The sequence below is a fragment of the Alnus glutinosa genome, chromosome 1, assembly GCF_958979055.1.
Source record: "Alnus glutinosa chromosome 1, dhAlnGlut1.1, whole genome shotgun sequence".
Taxonomy (NCBI): Eukaryota; Viridiplantae; Streptophyta; class Magnoliopsida; order Fagales; family Betulaceae; genus Alnus; species Alnus glutinosa.
Genome location: NC_084886.1, coordinates 10,282,799 through 10,305,377, shown reverse-complemented (window position 1 = coordinate 10,305,377; position 22,579 = coordinate 10,282,799). Strand labels below are relative to the sequence as shown.

The 22,579-nt window shown below is 36.0% G+C and overlaps 1 protein-coding gene and 1 pseudogene across 1 annotated transcript; both read right to left on the bottom strand.

The window, feature by feature from the left end:
- Positions 1–780: 780 nt before the first annotated feature.
- Positions 781–4,705, bottom strand: LOC133871752 (heat stress transcription factor A-5). The gene is made up of 2 exons (XM_062309172.1): positions 4,368–4,705; positions 781–2,390 (listed from the first exon to the last, which is right to left on the bottom strand). Exons 1-2 carry the CDS (start codon positions 4,602–4,604, stop codon positions 1,173–1,175), a joined length of 1,455 nt encoding a protein of 484 aa, XP_062165156.1. The 5' UTR covers positions 4,605–4,705; the 3' UTR covers positions 781–1,172.
- Positions 4,706–14,820: 10,115 nt separating this feature from the next.
- LOC133858585 (disease resistance protein RPV1-like) lies at positions 14,821–21,213 on the bottom strand (annotated as a pseudogene).
- Positions 21,214–22,579: the final 1,366 nt, after the last annotated feature.

Below are 22,579 nucleotides of genomic sequence, written 5' to 3'. Positions count from 1 at the left end.
TTTGTCAAGATTAGAAGTAAAATTGTATTTTCTTAGGGTCTAGTATCAATCAAAAGGGTTATTGATGCTGCTTGGATCCCTTTCAAGACATGTCATCACTGATTCCACTCGATCTCCACGCAGAGAAGGACTCCAACAGGTATTTTCTCTCCTGCTGCACGTCAACAGGTGAGATAGGAGTGTGATAAAATTGTCGTTTTATAGCATAGCATTACTAATAATGCATTGGTAGGTGTGATAGGTAAAATGTACAGAAGAGTCCCGCCACACTTGCAATATAACGTACACTTAACCCGCCATTGTTGCCATTTCTACAACACTGCCAATTTAATGCCTTTTCAGAGTATAATTTTTGACCAACCATTTTTGCTTGTGCGGGAAGCTATCTACCATCAAACTTTGAATCTTTTGGTGAGTCTATCTACCTACCGTGACCATCAAACTTTGATCAAAATTCTCTGTTTGACTTCAAAGAATTTTCTTTTTCCCATGCTTTAATTTGTATGACAAGTTACTAGCATCTGTATTATATATGTTCTCCTTTCCATTTCTACCTAAACCTTAATAGGTTTATATATCACTATAATATGCTTCCTTTGTTCCACCCAGACGACTGAACTTCTCCGGGATAATGTCAATTTAATTTCAATTTTTTCATGAGAAAGAAAGAGAAAGTGAAATTAAATCTAGATCGTTGTAAAAATTATAGCACATATACTATATTGCTAGTTCAGAAAATATCTAAATGAATAACTAATGAAAAAAAGTAAATTCTTAAGAGGCAAGAAAGGTGCACATCAAGTTTAACACAAAAAAAAAAAATTAGAAACTTTTTCTACAAGGTGGAGCAAGGGAATTTATACAATTATGGTCTCAGATGAAGAATCAGCTATTGCCTAACATTTCAAAAGTAGCAAATCTATATTATACACCAAATATTGTTTCCTTATTACATTTTACGCATCAATGCCACACTGTTAATGCAGTCTTTTCAGGACAATGGCACTACCATGAATAATAACCAGCAGCGACCAAGAACGTGTGGCATTTCGACATGAACTTATTCAAACCAATAACAGGCAAGTATCATGGCAAGTTTTGTATCACGTAACAATCAAATGTGATCTTACAAAGCATTGGAAGAACAGAAGTAGACTTCAGAACATTGATGCTCAAAGAGTGAGCTGCTCCATGTTCTTGGCATTTCTGGAAATTCCAAGGCCTGACCTTCCATCATCTTGCTCTTCGTATGGATTGGCCCTATATGTAGAAATGGCCTCTTCATTTTCCGAACAACCTGGTCTTTCAGTTAGGAACTGTTCCCAAAATACATCATTTACTCTAACTGGAGCAGCTGCAGGCTCTTGATTGTTATTTGGAGCCCTTTGAGAGGAAGATAAAGTCGTGTCATCAGCCGGATTTCTGCTCTTTGGAAAACCTATAATAGTATCAGATTCTTTAACATTGGTACCAGTCTTTGAATCTGGGGATTTGCCAATTTCCTCAGCTACTTGGGGCATCCTAGCCGAATAAGGACTTCTGTTGATTTGCATTGGAGAAGACGCCAGAGTTAGATTTAAATGGCAGGAAATATGACCAAGATCACCTTCTTCATTAGAGGTCAAACTTGGCTGCAATGGGTGGAACATTGGGCTTTTCTGAGACACAGTGGAATCTATTTTACGTGTAAAAGATGCTCCTGTATCTGAAAGCTCTAACGTTTCGAGTGGAAATACAAAACCCTCAGTTCTCATCTGCGCACATTTTGGTTCTCCTTCAGATAGTTTCCTCTTTGGACTTGCTCCATCTTCATTGGAACTCTGTGTGCTACGTGAAACCATGTTAATGTCTGAAACAGCTGGTGATAATTCCAATCTCAGTTTATTTGAGAAATCTTGGTGAAAAACATTCCCAAACTCAGTTCTAGAACTACTGAGGTTATCCAGAAAACTATTTTCCACAACTGGCTGTGAATGATCGACTTGAGGCAGTCGTCTTTTTTTATTATATGCTGAGAAATCCTCAATTTTCCGAGCAAGAATTTCAGCAAAAGTAGGGTTCTCAAAAGCCTTTTCTAAGGTGGCCAGCAAAGTATTCTGCCTCTGCTCCATATTATCCACTTGTTGCTTCAGGTCTTCGAACTGAAACTTTGCAGCTGACCACTGCTGTTTGGACCTTAAAACATTTGCTTCAAGTGCAGCTTTCTCTTGTGAAAGCCTCTCTATCTCTTCATCAAGAGCTGCTCTCTCTGGATCGACCGAAGAACCTTGAGGGTGACTGTGGCTGTGAATAGGTTTTCTGCGGTGGATATTTTTAAGAAGATGTTTTTGATCTTTCCCAAAATCTTCATTAGCAAACTCCCATCTCTCAGGATCAATCTTTCGAAATCCCTGGTCACAAAACATTCTTTGCTAAATTAAAACACATCTATACATGGAAATTGTATCCATATGTACCTAAAACCTAAAACGAAATATTATCCAACCAAAACATCTGTATAATTGTACAAGGGAGTAAAAAGCACAAACAAAATTGTGTTTTGATTTTTAGGTGGTCAAATGCTAACCAATTCCACCTACCAAAAGACCATGATAATAAATTGCAGAGGTGATAAAGAAAAATAATAGAATTAGCAACACCAGATGTATCACCATGATAGTGGGTGGATGGAAAGAGGAGGATGATAATAAACTTCTTTAAAGAAAAAATAAAATATTAAAATAAAAAAGGCACAGCTAATTTTTTAGGACATGTATTTACTACCGTCAGGATTGCTAAAGCCTTATTTGAGATACCACACTACCTTGATGAAATAACTCACAGCCACAGCATGAGGCTAATGAGGGGAAAAAACAAAAAAAAAACCTGCCCTTAGAATCATAGTAAAGTAAAAAGTTGTTCACCCAAATTTGCATAGGTTTGCACATACACACACGCACACACACAAAGAAAAAGAAAACCATTTGCCTTCACAGATACTTCAAACCTCAGCTCCTCCTAGGTCTGACTGTGTGGAATTGGAAATAAAGCTTCGCAATGCCATTCAAATTCCAATTCTTTTAGATTTGGAAACAAGTTGAATTACTATTCTGAGTTTTGACTGCCAAAAAAGAACTGATGACAAAAGTTGCAAATAGTACTTATGAGAAAAGGTTGCAAAATATTTTCCATAAGATGGAAACTGGAAAAGACTACTTGACAAATAAAATTTTTGGAAATTTTCAGTCTCAGAAAAGGAAAAAGAAAAACTCAAAACAGAAAAATCCAGTGGTTGAGAAAAAGCATTTAACAAAGAAGAAAAATCGATTGGGTGAGAGTTACATTCAAGCCTTAAAATTAAACTAAAGATATGATAGTTTTATAGAACAGGAAAAAAAAAAAAAAAAATCTATTCTTGCAGTACCACCAAAGTAAAGAACTAGAATCAGGAGGCCCATTTCCAATACCCAACCTCAATTCTGCCAGCCTCCAACTTTGATCTCCAATTGGAGCCTTACAATTTGAATATTATGCCAAATTTCCTTCCAACAAAAGCTCGATTGTTCACTTTAGAGGTCTGACGACTTGTATGCTACCATACCTGAGTATCCTCCCCACGGACATTCTAACTTTTGCCCTCCCTAGAAGATCACAAACAAACCATAACGGACTATAGGTCCCATTTATGTAAACCCTTACAAAATCCTGGACACCAATGAAGAGCACTTCCAGACATCAAATGCAACTCAATAAAAATGGCCTCATCTTCAGCACCACCAAACCAATCCGAGAAAACAAATCCCAACAGTTCCTATCCGCATCAAACATCCTGCCATCCTTACTATAGTATAACACTTGCCTTAAAAAAGAAAAAGAAAAAGAATCTCCAACCTGCCTTGTTAAATCCCAGTTATCCTAAACGTTTAAGCTAATAGAAAATAGTAAACTTAATCATTTAATTGATATTTTAACACGCCCAGCAAACTAACTACCATGCAGATCTCTCAACGAAAAACAACTCCAAAAAAAAATTGAAGTTAAAAACATAAGCAATGAGAATACTTGAAAAGGATGCTACTTTATAGATGCCATAACCTTCTCATAAGCTAAGGAATAAGACCCCAAAAGAAAATGAACCCAATTTCAGAAACCGCCAAAACATACAGAAAACGAACCCAATTTCAATCTGGGAAAACTAACCAAAAAAATACAATTTATAAATCTAGTTTAGCACCAATGGATTCAGCCCATTCAAAATCGCTTAAAATTTACCTACAACACGCTTCCCCTCCTTCAAATAAATTCAACAATTAGAAGCTGAAAACAATTCGAATCAGAAGCGGAATCAAAACAAATAATAAGAAAGCGAACAGAGAGAGAGAACAGACATAGGTGTTGAGCTGGCGGATGAAGCTGGAAAAGTTGTTGTGCTTGAAAAAGGCGGGGAGGAGGACCCGGGCAAACTCGGGCGGGTTCCACACCACGAAGCTCGTCTTGTTCTGGCTCCACGACACGATCTCGTCCGTCGTCGAGTCGTCCACCATGTCGTACGTCTTTATCAGAAACGGCGCCGGGCCGCCTCCCCCTCCTCCTCCGCTCCCGCTCGTCGTCGGAGCTCCGTCCATCTTCAGGTCCCGGATTCCTCGGGTTGGGCTTGGGACTTGAATGGGTGGTTGTTTGTGGACGCGATTAATTAATTGACTTGAATAGTGTGTGTCACAGACAAATGAGACGATGGTAAAACCTGTACGATGGAGGACCTGTTGACTTTTCTTACACACGGTTTCAATTGTTGGACAATTTTTTCTTAATAATTCCGTCTATTAAAATTAACATTTATTTTTAGAATATTTGTTTTCCACGTGCACTTTTAATAAAGCAAGTAATTCTCATATTTAAATTTTAACTCTATATAAGAATTACGTGCTCTAAAAATAGATTTCAACATATATTTTTAGAGTATTCTATTTTCACCTACACTTTTAATAAGTCATGTGATTCTCACATTTGAATTATAAAATACAGATAATAAGAATCATATGTTTTAAAGATAGATGGTAATATTTATTTTTAGAGTATTTCATTTTTACATGCACTTTTAATAAAGCAAGTGATTTGCATTTAAATTTTAAAATACAGTTAAGAATCGCATACTTTAAAGATAGATGTCAATATTTATTTTTAGAGTATTTCATTTTTACATGCACTTTTAATAAAGCATGTGATTTCTAACATTTAAATTCTAAAATATAGGTGATAATTACTTGCTTTAAAAATAGATGTCACTTTAATAGATTGAGTTGAACAAATTTTTTTATAATCTAATTTAAAGAAAAACTTTATCTCAATTGTACTGTTTGAGAAGAAAATAAATAAAAACTCATTAGGGATTTTTAATCTTTGTTGTGGACTCTTTGATGGAATGGATTCATGTATTCATTTTTTATTTTTTTATTTTTTTTAAAATAAGAAAAAACCATTTTTCTATTTCTTGTCCAATTCTAACATTTTTTTTTTTTTTTTTTTTTATAAATTGACTATTAAATATGTAAGACCAATATGTAGAAAAACATATCAAATATATATATATATATATATATATATATAAAGTTTAGGGGCTGAAAAGTCACATGTGATGCACATAGCTTCCATTCCCTTCAAACAAACAGGAATTTTAATGAACGGGCTAAATTGTCATTTTTAGTGTTATGTCATACTGGTATATTAGTTAAATACCTGTTGATAGAGTTAGTTTATATTAGTTACGACAGGTATGCCAGCTGGAAGAGATAGTCAGCGTACAGTTAAGTTAGTTCTTTCATTCTGCAACTTGTAGGTCATTCTTGTATGTATAAATACAAAACTATGTACACAGAATTCATTCATGCAATATACAAGAGAAACACCTTTTCTCCTCAACCTTTTCTCTATGTTTTTCAATCCTGTTTTCCATTCTCAACATTTGATATGATATCAGAGCATACTGAATCTCAAACAATGGAAAATCAAAATTCTGCTTCCAATTCCGCACTCAGCGAAATCTCTGATTCTCCGTAATGGAGACAGTTCGAGTTCAATCCTCGTCTCTCAACCTCTGATCGGCGAGAATTACAATTCTTGGAACCGGTCAATGATGATGGGCCTTAGAGCTAAGAACAAGATCTGTTTGATCGATGGTTCTATGTCAAAACCATCAAATTCTTCTCCAGAATTCAAGCCATGGATGCGATGCTACGACATGGTGTTGAGTTGGATCATCAACTCTGTTTCAAAGGAAATTGCAGCAAGTATAATCTACATCGACAATGCTGAAGCTATGTGGAAAGACCCTCGCATCTTCCAGCTTCAGAAGTCTATTGCTGCTATCACTCAAGGCTCACATTCGGTAAGCTCATATTATACTCTTCTTAAGAGTTTTTGGGATGAGCTTTCCAATTATCGCCCAATTCCTCAATGCTCTTGCGGGCGTTGCATCTGTGGTTGTACCAAGACAATCATGGATTTTCACCATCAAGAATACATTTACCATTTTTTAATGGGATTAAATGATTCTTTTTCAAACATTTGTGGCTAAATTTTGTTACTTGAGCCATTACCTCCCATCAACAAAGTGTTTTCCTTGGTATTACAAGAAGAAAGACAAAAAGACCTTTCTGGAGGGATTCCTCAATCATCTCTTTTTGGAGATAGTTCAGCCTTATTGACAACAAAATCCCCTATTGTTAACACTCAGACTATCAAGCAAGGTTCTCGTAAACCTAAACATGTTTGTAGTCATTGTGGTGTGACTGGCCACACAATTGAGAAGTGCTACAAGATTCATGGCTTCCCTCCCGAGTTGAAGTTCACTCGTAACAAGTCTGCTGGGACTTCATCCTCTGCTAATCACGTTCAGATCATAAAGAGTTCACCTCTGCCATTTACCCAATCTCAAGTTCAGCAATTGATGATGTTCATGCAGAATATGCAAGCCAATTCTTCATCATCTGCTCTTCAAGCTGGTGGTGTCTCAAACACTACTTTTGATTGTTTGAATTCATCAAATGCAGGTAATCCTTGCTCGGTTTTTCATCACACATTGCTTTCTAATCCCAAATACTTAGTTTTTTCTTCCTGCCATATATCTATTTTGCCTCAACCTCATACATGCATTGTAGACACTGGAGCTACTGATCATATGATCAACTCCATTTCTCTTTTCACTTCCATTACAACCACTATTTTTTCCAAAGTAAAATTGCTAAATGGCAAGTTTGCTCTTGTCACTCACATTGGAACAGTTAAGATTTCAGCCCATTTAACACTCACAAATGTTCTATGTGTTCCATCCTTTTCTTTTAATCTTCTTTCGGTTAGCAAGCTGGTTCAATCCTTTAATTTTTGTTTCATTTTCTTTGCTAACTACTGCTTTATACAGAATCTAACATCATGGATGACGATTGGAGTGGGTAGAAAGGCAAATGGACTTTATTACTTGCTGGATGAACTTGCAGTGCCTGCATCAGATGTGTTTTCATCTTCCTTTTCAAATTCTGTACATTTTCCAATTTCTACTCATGTTAAGTCTATTGCTACAGACCTTTGGCATTACAAAATGGGACATTTGTCTCATTCTCGACTTAAGCTTTTACATTCTAATAATCCACAAATCGTTTGTGATTTGCTGGATACACCTTGTACTGTTTGCCATTTGGCTCGATAGAAAATATTATCATTTCCTCATAGTGTTTCATGTTCTCTTTCTATTTTTGCTTTAATTCATTGTGACATATGGGGTCTCTTTTTGGTTAGTTCTAGGAATGGTCATCATTATTTTTTAACTATAGTTGATGACTGTAGTAGATTAACATAGATTCATCTATTGAAATCCAAAGACCAGACCCGAACCTACCTCAAATCCTTCTTTCATTTTGTTGAAAATCAGTTTGACTCTAAAATCAAAATCATATGTTTGGACAATGGTCCAGAATTTCATATGCCTGATTTTTATTCTGTCAAAGGGGTTCTACATCAACTAAGTTGTGTAGAATCTCTCCAACAAAATGCTATTGCTGAAAGGAAACACCAACATCTTCTCAATGTTGCTCGTTCTCTTAAATTTCAATCCAATCTTCCTCTCAAATTTTGGGGAAATTGTATCTTGACAGCAGCATATCCTATTAATCGTATTCCTACACCCCATTTGTCCAATTTTTCTCCTTATCAATTGCTTCATGATAAAATTCTTTCTCTTGATCATATTCGAGTTTTTGGATGCCTTTGCTATGCTTCTACACTTTCTAGACACCGCAACAAGTTTGCTCCTAGAGCTAAACCTTGTGTGTTTCTTGGATACCCTTTTCAGCAAAAAGGCTACAAACTTTTGGATCTTCATTCTCATTCCGTGTTTATATCTAGAGATGTCATCTTTCATGAGTCAATCTTTCCTTTTACCATTGATCTTCTTAATTTTTCATTTGATGGTGTTCTCATATCTTCTGAATTTTCTCATTCTTCTTCTGTTTTACCAAAAGAAGTTGCAAATTTTTTAGCTTCTCATACACATCCTGCATCCTTTTCACCCGAACCTCAAATACAACCTGAAACTCAAACACAATCTGAATCTCAAACACATTCTGACCCTTAAACTCCATTTGAACCTTAAACTCAATCTGAACCTCAAACACAATCTGAATCTTCAACACCATCCGATACTCCCACACAATCTGACACTCAAATACAACCTGCCACTCAACTACAACCTGAACCTCACTCAGTTCCTATTATTTCCTCTCATCATCATTCTGTTCCTTCATCACATCTAAGGAAATCATCTCGTGTTAAGCATAAACCAGGTTACTTATAGCTGTATCATTGTCAAATTGCTTCTCATCATGCTCCATCATCAAATTTCATGAAGTCTGATTCATATAAAACATTCTGCTTACAAGTTTCTTCCACATATGAACCTCAATTTTTCCATCAAGCCAATAAATTTCAGCATTGGCGTGATGCTATGAATACTGAAATTGTTGCACTTGAAGATAATCACACTTGGACTATTACTGATTTACCTCCAAACAAAGTTCCAATTGGATGTAAATGGGTATACAAAGTGAAACTTAAAGCAGATGGATCCATAGAACGTTACAAAGCCCGTCTAGTCGCCAAAGGTTACATATAATGTGAGGGCTTAGATTATTATGAGACATTTTCCCCGGTTGCCAAACTCACCACAGTGACATGCCTTCTTGCTCTTGCTGCTTCACATGGCTGGTATTTACATCAACTTGATGTAAATAACGCATTTCTTCATGAAGATTTTAATGAGGAAGTCTACATGAAATTGCCACCGGGATATTCTATTAAGGGGGAGCATCAAGTCTGTCGGCTCACTAAGTCTCTGTATGGACTTAAACAGGCTTCTCGGCAGTGGTTTGCCAAGTTCTCTACTACTACCTTATTATCTCATGGTTTTACTCAGTCAAAATCTGATTATACCTTGTTTGCTCGTTTTCAAGGTTCAAGCTTTCTTGCTCTTTTGGTTTATGTGGACGACATTGTGTTGGCTAGTGATTCTGCTGATGCTGTCAAACAGTTTATTCAATTTCTAAACAATGAGTTTAAGCTCAAGGATCTTGGTGATTTGAAATTTTTCCTTGGTTTAGAAATTGCTCGAACTCAAAGGGTTTATCTCTTTGTCAAAGAAAATATACTTTGGAGATCTTGGAAGATTGTGGTTTGCTTGCTGCCAAGCCTTCTAAGTTTCCTATGGAAACTAATTTGAAATTGTCTCGGTATAGTGGTGATGTTCTTGATAATCCTACTAGTTATCGAAGACTTGTTGGCCGTCTTCTTTATCTCACCATTACTCGACCGGACATAGCTTATTCGGTGCAGACTTTGAGCCAGTTTATGGATACTCCTCGGCAGCCTCACATGGATGCAGCCACTCGGGTTCTTAGATACCTCAAGTCTTCTCCTGGACAAGGACTTTTTTATCCTGCAAATTCAGCTTCTCATCTTAAAGCTTTTTGTGATTCAAATTGGGCTGGATGCCTTGATACTAAACGTTCAGTCACTTGTTACTGTGTATTCTTGGGGGAGTCTTTGATTTCTTGGAAATCAAAGAAACAGGTTACTGTCTCTCATTCCTCTGCAGAAGCAGAGTATCGCTCTATGGCAGCCACTACTTGTGAGATTACTTGGTTACTACATTTGATTAATGATTTCAAGATTGATCATTCTCAACCAGCGTTATTATTTTGTGATAGTCAAGCAGCCCTCCACATCACTGCCAATCCAGTTTTTCACTAAAGAACTAAACACATTGAAATAGATTGTCATTTAGTCCGGGATAAGATTCAAGAAAATGTCATCCGGACTCTACATGTGAAGTCTATGCATCAACTTGCAGATTTATTCACCAAAGCTCTCGGCTCTAATCTTTTTCATTATCTGTTATCCAAGATGAACATCATTAATATTTTTAATGTTGTTTCCTCTTGAGGGGGAGTTTTAGTGTTATGTCATACTGGTATATTAGTTAAATACTAGTTGACAGAGTTAGTTTATATTAGTTACAATTGGTATGCCAGCTGGAAGAGATAGTTAGCGTACAGTTAAGTTGGTTCTTTCATTCTGCAACTTGTAGTTCATTCTTGTATGTATAAATACAGAACTATGTACACAGAATTCATTCATGCAATATACAAGAGAAACAACTTTTCTCCTTAACCTTTTCTCTCTGTTTTTCAATCCTGTTTTCCATTCTCAACATCTGATAGTCATAGTTTAGTAATTTGTGAGGTTTAAGTGTCATTTGTTTAAGCTAAAATGCAGAAATAGTAATACGTTCAAGGATTAAAGTATATTTTCTCAGAAAAATAAATAAATTTAAAAGAGAGATGTAATCGTACAAGAAACCTCAATGGAAGATGGATGGAGATGCATGACAAAGGCGGATCCGAATCCTCTCCAGTTCATTAGAACTGGAGAGGAGAAGAGATCCAAGGCCAAAAATAAGCCACGTGGCTTAAGAGGAAACAAAAAAAGAAAAAGAAAAAACACCGGCATGAGTGGCACTAGACAATGCAGAATCCCAATGCAACTTCTCCTCAGCTCAACCCACCTTCTTCCCTATCAAACTTTCTTCTCTTTTTATCTGGCTTTCAACTCAATCTCTCGTAAAAAAAGGGTTCTTGAAATCACAACTTTCAGATTGAAATTTTCAATTCCATTTGCAACCAACCCAATGACCCATTTGTCCATTTTCTTTGCAAATTGAGCTGGTGTTTAATCTTTTGTTTCTGTTTTGTTTGTAATAGATTAACAGCCATGAAATTCCCATTTCTCAACCGAATCCCACACTCAAATTTCACTCTCATTTCCATTTTATAGCCTACTTTTTTTGTCTGTATTTCCACTCCAAGATCTATTGCCCCCAATTTGAGCTGCTGCTAAGTCGAGAAATTAATCTTGAAAATCCATTGAGCTAAACCCACGTTTGTATTCTACTTTCTTTTCCATTTCATGGTTCATTTCATTGGCAAGTCCTCACCCTAATCCAAATTCGCCTCGTCTTCTCTCTTCTGATGTCCAAAATTCTTGAAAGAGAAGATGAATCTAACCCACACAACCCATTGTTTGTGGCCGTCTCTAGCGAAGCCCGTCAGCCGGTCTGGCGATTTCATTGCGCCAATGAAGCAGTCGGTCCGCCCTCTGTTCAGCATTCTTCTGCTCCCTGTATTTGCCGTCACCATCAGCTTCCCTTCCCCTCAAACAAGCCAGTGTCTCTTTCCCTTGCCACTCACGCTGGTTCCACCTCTCACCCGCTCTTCCAAGACCCGGAATCCATTCCTGACCGAGCCAGAGATCGCCGCCGAGCAATCCGATTGGCGTGGGAGAAGCTACTTCACTGGTCTCGCTCTTGGCGCTCCAAGGCCAAGACCGATGTTCTTGAGCGTACTAACAAGGTCTACAAAATGGGTTTAAGTTTGGTTTTTTTTTTCCTCGAGCCACGTGACTTATTTTTGGCCTTAAATATCGCTAAAGAGATTCAAGCCATCAACCGGCTCCTCTCCATTTCAAATGAAATGGAGAGGATTCTTTTCCGAATGAAGGAGAGGGTACAACTACAAGGGTTTGTTATAAATTTGAGGTAGTCTCCCTCTCGACGCTCTGTTCAATGTCATCGTTTCTTTGTAGAATAAACTACTAATAGCATACTTGTTGGAGTAGAAGTACTATTGGTATTCAGGGTTAATTCGATGAATTTTGAGGCTTATGCTCCGTTTGTTTCGGTGTAAAATGAATTCTGAAAAATGATTTCTGTTTGACCAAAAATACTTAATAAATTTTGGAAAATGATTTACGCTTTTCAAAAGCATAAATTATTTTCCGATGATGCCATACGCATTTGACCCATTTTAAACGATACAGTCGACCTTCACGTTCAAGCAGTCGTCCATCACCGAAATCTGATAACATCCGGTCAATGTCTCTGGAATCCGGCGACTATTCTGGTCGTATTCCGGCCATCTGGCCGGAATTTGGCTAGAACGGCCATGGCTAGATCTGGCCAGAACGGCCGGCTGGCCGGACAGATCTTGCTAGAAAATCCCGGCTAGAACAGCCGGATTCCAATGGTTTTGGCAGGATTTCGGCCAGTAGGCCGGAGTTCGGCCGTTCTGTGCCGAATTTCGGCAGTTTTGGCTTGAATTCGGCCACTTTTGCCGGAATCCGCCCAATCCAGACTCTGACGAAACTGTTCGGATTCCGGCATTTATCTCGGATTCTGGCTATAGTAGCCAAAATTCGGTAAAAGTGGCATAAACCCTGTCGGTCAGTGACGAAATCTCGTCACCGGTAATTTTTATATTATTTTACATTAATATTTATATGTTTTGAATAAAAATTGATTTTTACAGGTTAATATGATTGAATAAGAATATAAAAAATATATGTGATTTTCCGTAGACGCCAAACACCGAAAAATGCTTTCGGCGAAAAATATTTTTTAGAAAAATGCCTTCTTCAAAACCATTTTACGACGGAAATCATTTTACGTCGAAACAAACAGAGCATTAATGTAATAAATTTAAGTGTAACATTTTTATTATATTTAAATATTAATTAAATAATATTTATTTTAGTTTTATATTAAAGTTTTTCTAATATTTCATTCTCAATTGAGAAGACATATTACATTTATCTGATCTTCTGAAACATATATATGGGATTAGCCACTTCAAAAAAAAAAAAAACAAAACAAAAATCTCTTCTTTTCCAACTCTCCTTACCATCTAGCTCCCTCTCCTAACTAGTTTCTTAAATCAACATTTTTATGAACATTTTGTAAAATAATTCTCTATTTTTATAAACATTTTCTTAGCCAACACTTGTGCATAATTTTGTTTTATTTGATTGGTTTTATATTAAAAACTAGGGTTAAATAGTGAACACCCCCACGTGGTTTAACTCTTTTATATTTTGTTCCTTGTGGTTCATTTCGTATTACATATGGTACTTTGGTTTTGGCTAAAGACGGAGATGGTACATTCGTATAAATTTTTGTCCAAAAATTAATGGTAGTTCATGTCAGTGTCTCGATACCTATCAGGCGTTGACACGTGTCCTATGCATTAAGAAAAAAAAACTTCAAATAAAAAACTTTTAAAAAATAAAAGCATTAAAAAATAAAAAAAAATGAAAAAAAAAATAGAAGGGTACCCAACCACCGCCATGGCTAGTTCGGGGATGGCCAAACTACCCCCATGGTCAAAGGGGGTGGTTTGGCCATCCCCAAAGAGAAAATGGGGATGGCCAAAACCACCTCCAAAAGCCTTAGGGGTGGCTCGATCGGCCACCCCCATTGGGCTAAACCCACCCCCCAAGCCACCCCCACAAGGCTAAAGAGCGCAAAAAAAGAAAAAAAAAAAAGGGGGTTTAGAGGGTTTGGCCCTTGGGGTGGTTTGAACCACTACCATGGCCATTGAGGGGTGGTTCGGCCAACCCCTTCTATTTTCTTTTTTTTTTTTTTTTAAAAAAAAATTTAATGCTTTTATTTTTTATTTTAAGTTTTTTAATTTTTTTTAATGCATAGGACATGTGTCAACACCTTAGAGGTGTTGATGTGCATGGATTACTGTTAGTTTTTGAACTGAAATTTGGACGAAAGTACCGTCTCTGTCTTTAGCTAAAACCAAAGTATTATCTGCGATGTGAAATGAACCACATGGGGTAAAAAAAATAAAGGAGTTAAACCACAGGGGGCAAAAACTTATCTAACCCTAAAAACAAAGGGAAAACTTCACTTACCACCCTTAGTCTTTCATCACTTTTGCAATCATACTTATAAATTTTGTGTATCATTTTCATTTTTTTTTTTTTTTCAATTTCATAATTCCTTTAGAATTTTTCGTTAAATCATAACGGAGGGGTGTCAAAATTCGTAAAATACCCATACTGTTTATAGGAAAAAAAATTTGTATGGATTTAGGCGTTGATAAGGATTTAATGGAATTTACAAAAATACCCATGCCTCAATTTTTGAGAATTTTAACAGGATTTAACGAAAAATCCTAACGGAGGAGTGAAGTTGAAAAAAATTGAAAGATTGATACACTAAATTGATACTTCTTAAAGTTTAAAGATATGATTATAAAAGTGATGAAATATTTAAGGGTGGTAAATGAAGTTTTATATAAAACAAATGTTATGAAGCATACATTTGTTAAATTTTTGGAATGTTCATGATGCTGAGAGGCCGAAGGAACATCCTCATAAATGAGGCTGGTTATATATATATATATATATATATATATATATATATATATATATATATATATATATATATATATATATATAAATCAAGTACGCTACATATACGAACAAAATTCAATTTATTTGAAATAAACATATATATTAACAAGTCCTTTCATTCTTACGCTTCAGAGTCAACGATCCTGGATCTTTTATGGCAGTTTTTGTCACTAGACGTCTAGACCTATCATTGCTTGATCCAGCCTCATTGTCATGATCATCACGACCTCTCTTGACGGACACCATATCCATTGAATATTCGGAATCCATTATTGCATTTGGCTCATCAAAGAGTAGATGAATTCCACACTTGTTCACTACTTCACGGCTTCCGCTAACATCCCAAGATATCGTCATTTCCATTCCACTTGCTATTTCATCTTCAGCAAATGGATTGGGTACATACATTATGCAGGAATGATCGCTATTAGACGTTACAGGAGTCGAAGTGTAAAGTATCCCCAAAGGGCGGTTGTTAATGTTAATAGAGAGTTGGGTGTAAAAGATGCTTGTTTCTTCTTTGCATGCACAAACAGAACAAAGAAACAACCCCTTGATTTGACCCTTGGGAAGTGAAGGTATTTGAAAGGATATCGAATTAGATCCACTTCTCTTATGGCTGAACCAATTTGGAACCTCCCCACCAGGGAGCACAATGTAACGATGCTTGTCACCACAATTGGACAAGTACTGTTTCGAAAGAAAAGACAGTTCACATGCATCGTAAAAAAAAATGAGAGAGAGAGAGAGAGAGAGAGAGAGAGAGAGAGAGATCGAGGGTACCTGGAGAAGACTCTTCCTGAAATCATATGCTAGACTGCCACATTTACCCATGTCAAAATATGTACATAATCTTTCCTGGTTCGGCACATTTGGGAGTGTCTGCAATGATGAGCACCCACTTGCATACAAGGTTCCTAAACTTGCAGGAAGTTCTGAAATTGATTGGAGACTTGTACACCCCAACATCAGAAGTACATCTAATTTAGGAAGGCGACCGATGCAACGGGGCAGTCTACGGAAATTGTTCCGTGATAAATTCAATTCTTTGAGTGAAGATAAAGTCCCAAGATCCATAGGAATTCCATCTTCAAACAAATTGCAACTACTGAGATTCAGTTTTTTCAAACAACATAATCCAGAAATAGAAGTTGGTAGAAATTTTATGGGTTCCGTGCATTTTGCTGATATCCACGATAAGAAACTTGACATCCATGATCTTGAGGATTGTCCTTTACATCTAGATAATGATACAATTTTGAGTTTTTTCAAAAGACTAAAGGAGTATGGTAGTTGCTTAATAGCAGTTCTATCAGCAAGCAGCTCTGTTAAAGCAACCATATTACCTAATTGTTTTGGTAACTTGTCAATTTTTATGCAGTCAGACAAGTTAAGAGTCTCCAAAGATTCTAAGTTTGAAATGCTTTCTGGAAGATTCTTCAACTTCTCACATCCTTGTAAATTTAATAAAACAAGTTTTTCCAAATGTCCAATGGATTCATGTACCACAACCAAACTGGTGCAACCTTCAAGTATCAGCATACTCGTAAGAAGTTTGGTGATTGGGTGAGAAATTTAGAACCTTTGAGATTAAGAACTTTTAACTTGTTGAGTACCTGTCAAAACAGAATCAAATGAAAAAGAAAAGAAAAGAATTTCATATAAGTTATTCATTCATATTTAATAAGAATATAAAAGGCAATGTAAGATTTGTTTTACTTTGATCTCTTTCCAAACTTGTTTGACATTACTATGCTGCATGTCGAGGATAACAAGGTTCTCTAGATGGAAATTTGGTGGTAGAAATTTTAGAGGGCACTTATGCCAGTGAAGCCATCTTAACTCTTTGGAAAGATGTTTATAGCATCCTGTGAGATATGCACCATCGATTTGGAGCAATCTCAAATTTTTCATCTTCGCAAATGCTTCAATTTTCAATCGTACATCTTCAAGTACATGTAGACTTAGGTTGAGACCCTCTATTACTTCTGATCCCTGGAAACATAGCTGGGTTAGCAATGCATATTCACATTTTTTATGAAGCTAGAACACCTTCAAATTGGAGGTAACCTAGATATTTTCACCATAATTAAATAATAATTAAAAAAAAACTAATGTGATTTATACATGGCCAGAATTGCTTCTTCTTCTTCTTCTTTTTTTTTTTTTTTTTTTTTTTTTTTACTATAGTCAAGTATAAGTTGTTTGATTGATTAGAGAATTGTAGGATTTAAGATCTTACAGTTATGGGTCATATTGATAAAATATTCAAGCTATATCCATGTTTGGCAAAAAGACAAAACTCTCATATAGAAATACTTTCATAACATATGCATATTATGTCTATGTATATGTGCATGTACATGTATTTATATAATATTAATGAATCTACCTCTTACCAAATGTTTGTTAAGCACATCTAAGACATCCTCGTGAAACCACAATCTACTACGTTTTCCTGGAACCTTGGGTGACATTTCGCGAACAACCTCCCTTCCCATATCGCGAATCAAATCATGCATCCTCAACTTATTTTTGTCATTGATTATCACAAGAGACTTCTGAATGAGTATATTTATACCGATATCTGGAAAGAAATCACAACCATCAAATATTTTGATGGCATAATCTTTGTCCATGCCAACAAAGAAACACGCAATATCAAGGAATGTGTCCTTCACAGTATCATCATCTAGTGAATCAAAGCTCATTCTAAGTATTTTCTGAATTTGGTGGTGAAGATGTTTTTGTAATTTTTCCAATGCATTTTTCCACTCAATAGTGCTTCTTCCTGTTAGATAGGAAGCCAAAATTTCAAGAGCTAATGGAAGCCCTCCCACATAATTAACTACACTAATTGAAAGCTCTCAGTAATCTTTTATTGGATGAGCCATCCTAAAGGCATGCTAACTAAAAAGTTGAAGAGATTCCTTGTGATTCAATTCCTCGACCTTAAATTTTTCATGTACTCCAAGTTTAGTTAGCAAATGTTCATCTCGAGTTGTTAAAATGATCCTACTTCCTGGACCAAACCATTCAGAGCTTCCAGCTAATGAATTGAGTTGTTTGATGTGATCCACATTATCAAGGATAACAAGAACTCTTTTACAACGAAATCTTTCCTTAATCCAATTGATTCCTCTATCAATGTTGGCAATCTTCAAGTTCTTGGTTTTTAAGACATCAGAAAAAAGTTGTTCTTGCAAATGAACTAAGCCATTGAGATTTTCTGAAATTTCTTTAATATTTAAAAGACAACTACTTCCTTCAAACTCATTATATATTTGGTTATAAACAACTTTGGCTAAGGTTGTTTTACCGATTCCACCCATGCCATAGATGCCTACAATGCGAACATCATTTGTTCCAAGATTTAATAAAGCTTTCATCTTTTCGGCACGATAATCTATACTTATTGGATGTTTGGCAATATCCAAGCAAGCATTGTTCACTTTATGCAAAACTTCTTCAACAATTTTCTCGATGAACCTTGATTCGTACCTGATAATTATAATTGAAGGAAAACTACACTAATTTACCCCTCCAATGTTTCACCCATTTTTTAATCTTACCTCAAAAGTGAAAATTTTTGTTATGGACCCCAACAAAGTTTCCTAATTTTGCAATATAGCCATTATGTTAGATGATTCCATCTTCCCTAACGGAAATTGCCGCACATGTAATTTTTGTTATCGACTTCACCAAAATGCCCTCATGTTTCAACCGTTGACATTTCAAAAATGACAAAAACTGAAATCACGCTTGTTTTTCAAGCAGCATTGTTCGAAGCAAAAGGGCGAGGGCGTCGTACGTCTCTTTGAGCATTTCCACCAAGCTGTGTTTTCCTTGTTCATTCTCATGACTTACAGAGACATCAACGAGGATGCAATTTGAGAAGTCGAACACATACAATATACATTTCTTGTCAGTTATGCTGAGTTCAGTGTGTTTGCTAGCTGGCTGAGATTGGGGAAGCTTGTCTATAGAAAGCGTTGGCAAAAGTATATAGAATTTTTATGGCGTCAATACGACATCCTTATGCCTCATATTAGAGCCCTACAGAAGTTGAAGCAAGAGAAGGCCGGCAAAGAAGTAGTCAACTTGGTAACATACATAGATACCTTATTGAATCTAGAAATTTCCGAGGGAGCCGGTAAGCATGAGGAGGCCAATGTACTGAGTTTAAGTTTGGAGTTCATCAATACAGGCGTTGACACAACCACAACGATGTTCCAGTGGGTCATGGCATATTTAGTGAAGCACCCACGTAATCAAGCCAAACTTTTTGTTGAAATTAGTCGAATTGTGGAGCAAGGAGCGGAAGAGGTTAAGGAGGAAGATTTGCAAAGGATTCCAAACAACAAAAATCACACGTGCGGCATTTTTCGTCAGGGAAGACGGAATCCTCTAAGGGGTCGGCTACATTGCAAAATTAGAAAACTTTGTTGAGGTCCATTGCAAACTTTTTCACTTTGGAGGCAAGATTGAAAAAGAGGTAAAACATTGGAGGGGATAAAGTGTAGTTTTCCCTATAATTTAAAAGAAAACAGAAGAACAGCGTAAGCACAAGAAAAGAAAATGAAGAAAATTATATGAGTCATAGGAGTCAAAAGGATATTATCATTTCAGTCATTTAAGACCTATTTTTGTGGTAAACACAAGCCTATTCCGCTGTCTTGTTCGAACAAAACACAAGTCTTGCCTAGAGAATGGAAACAACATGATGAATTAAGTGGGAATAAAATGGATAGAGTTAGGAGCATGCTTTATGTAGTTCTTATGAAACAGTTTTCTAGTTTTAGAAATTAGAAAAACAGAGATATAAATGGAAAATGTCTCTAGTTTGGTATGGCTTGTTTTCATTTTTTTGAGAGCCGCAACTCAGAAAAAAAAAATAAAAAATTAAAACAACATTTTTTTTATTAACAGTATTGTCTTTACATGTGTTTACTTTTTGATAATTACTAAAAAATTGAATTGAACCACAAAGGAAAATCATACGGACAAAGATTTCTTCCGAACTAGGTTGGAAAAACTTCTTTCAACCCAGTCCATAAAAATGTTATATGTCCATTTTGCATGTGAGAAGCACTTGCTTCTTAGATAGTGAGGACAAAGTTGAAAGAGACAAATGCTATTTTCATAAAATTTATTCAAACTCTGTTCTTGCTATTTAAAAAGCATATGCTTCTCACGCGAAAAAAGACAATAACATTTTTATAGACCGAATTGAAGAAAGTTTGAGAAAAACTCTATCCATCTTTTTTAGGATTAACCCTAATTCCGACCAAACATCATGTATGTAAACGTTGAGTTGTTAATGCTGATATGACAAAATTGAGTTTAATTTCAAAACAAAAGATTTGATAGTCTAATATAATACTCCAGAATTCCATGCTTCTTAATCTGAGATCCAATATTGCCCATCACCAAGAAACTCGTATTACTTTTTCTATAACAAATATAAATGTGGATCAGGAGTCAAAAAGTTAAACAGAAATGATGATACAAGAGTCATCACAGTTTCGGGTACTCATCATTAATTTGTTTTTTTCCAAATAAAAGATGTATTTCGAGATGATTGAAGCATTCGAAATTAGTTTGATCGAAATTATTTAGATTGATGAAAGTTTAGATTTCCATTGGATTCTAGCTAAAATAACTTTGAGATTTTTTTCTTTAAACTTTAATTTGTCAATTTCTAGTTTTACCTCAACCTCAATTTTATTTTTATCAATTTTTGACTAACATTTAAATGAAAAACAAAAGACAAAATAATAATAATAATTTATTAATGCATAAAAAAGCATAAGAGATCGTAACATATAATACCCGTTTGCAACGTTTTGGATATCCCAACCAGAATAGTTTGCAGCTTCAATAAGAGCTGCTCTCCACTTTTGCACCCTCTCCATCTTGACATGAAACCGCTCTTCGTGCCTAGCAAATGCTTCGGCAAAAGATCCAGTCTGTTTTCGCACATCCGAGGGGTTCACGTCATAAAATATGGGAAGAAAAGTTTGGCCTATGGTATTCTTACGGTGCAAGATTTCCACAAGTTCGTCAAGGCACCAACGTGAAGAAGCATAGCCTTTGGAGAAAACCACAATAGAAACCCTTGAACCTTGAATAGCTTTGAGCAGTTTGGTAGACATGTGCTTCCCTCTAGGAAGGTCATTGTCATCTCGGAAGGTGTGAATTCCGGCATGCACAAAGGCAGTGTAGAGGTGATCGGTGAAGGTTTTGCGGGTGTCTTCACCTCTGAAACTCAAGAAAACATCGTGATTCCAATGTGGTTCGGAAGGTGATAGAAGGGTTTGAGCAGCCATGGATACGGAGGTAATTGAGGTTGACTTGACTGAAAAATGAGGCTCTTGTGACTCAGTTTTAATTTGGTGTAGCCATGGAAGAGCAAAAGGAAGCCGACCGACAATCTGCAAGATGTTTTCCAGGTTGTCTAAATGTTTGCAGTTTCCATCCACCGTCCCTCAAATTTCAATAGTTGTTGAGCAACTTTGCTGATAACGACTTGACAACCACCACAATGTTGACGTTGACCAAGACCATGATAAAAGTGAAGAGAAATAAGCAGTTCCAAATTCTTTGCCACTAATAAATATTAATGAGCGCAAGATTATGACGAAGCTAAAATTGATATTCCAAGTGATTTTCTGCAGTTTTTTAAGATTCTGTCGCCACTTCTGCTGGGAAGTGAAGGCTTATTTTTAACTTATTAATTTATTTGGTCTCAGGAAACATATTCATTTATTTCGTTCCGATTACTTCAGTTATAGATGATGTTCTATCTAAGAGAAATAATTCAATTTTTCATTCTTCGTAACATTTTAAAATTATTATTGAATTTGTGGGGCTGATGTTATCCCACAAATTCAATAATAATTTTAAAAAGTAAAAATATGAGAGAAAGAACCAAGGAAGGATGTATAAGACGTCTCTCTATCTAGAGAGGGAGACAAGAAGTGTTGCGGGTAGCATCAAAGCGGTGCATTTCTTATAGTTATTATAGCTGTAAGTAGCCTATAACTTATATATATGCCAAGCGGTGCAAACCTAAAAGGCTCTTCCCTAAAACCTCTTTTATTCTCTAAATATAAGAAAACATTTCAAAAAGTCACATGCAGCAGATACTTTATACATTTCTTAAATATTGGGTTAGCTACAGTCTACTTAGCTTCTATATTTGTTATTTTAATACAAAATATTTATATCTCCTATTTTTGCCTTTCATTAGGGACTATGTTGGGATTTTGTAAAAAATGGGATAAGGGAACTTGCATTTTGGAAAAAAAAAAATTAGTATTTTAATGGTATAAAGAAATATAAGGAAAGCTATTGTGAGTGTATTTGGATAGCGAAACAACAAGTAGATTCATTATCTAATTTAAAAAAAGTCAAAAGGAAGTTGGAGTGAGTACTCTTAGTTGTGCACTTTTTTTTGGGGAAAAAATAAAAAAAAATTGGGCTTGACTCGAGAAATGCTCATTCTGATGATCACTTAAATTAGCAACTTTATGAGAAGAAAAAAAAAATGCAAAATCAGTTAATGTGGTTGTTGAGACAGTTTCCAGTAGGTGACGTGTCGATCAGCTATTTGTCCTGTTTGCTCCTGCTCCTATCTGAAAAAGAAGACTGCGTCGGGGGGGTTCCGACAACCCCGCTCCGATGCTTAAGTGAATGTATTGTTCTGAGAGTAAATGCGCAGAATAATGTCAAAAAGATTGATCAGCCTGTACCTTAATATCTGAAAGGGTTCTAGTATTTATAGAGGTTTAAGGGC

What these genes read in the sequence shown, in the direction of transcription:
- LOC133871752 (XM_062309172.1), bottom strand. Translation starts at nt 4,604, where the DNA reads ATGGACGGAGCTCCGACGACGAGCGGGAGCGGAGGAGGAGGGGGAGGC. An exon ending in TCCGCCAGCTCAACACCTAT is followed by an intron (nt 2,391 to 4,367) that starts GTCTGTTCTCTC and finishes TTTTGTGACCAG; the next exon opens with GGATTTCGAAAGATTGATCC.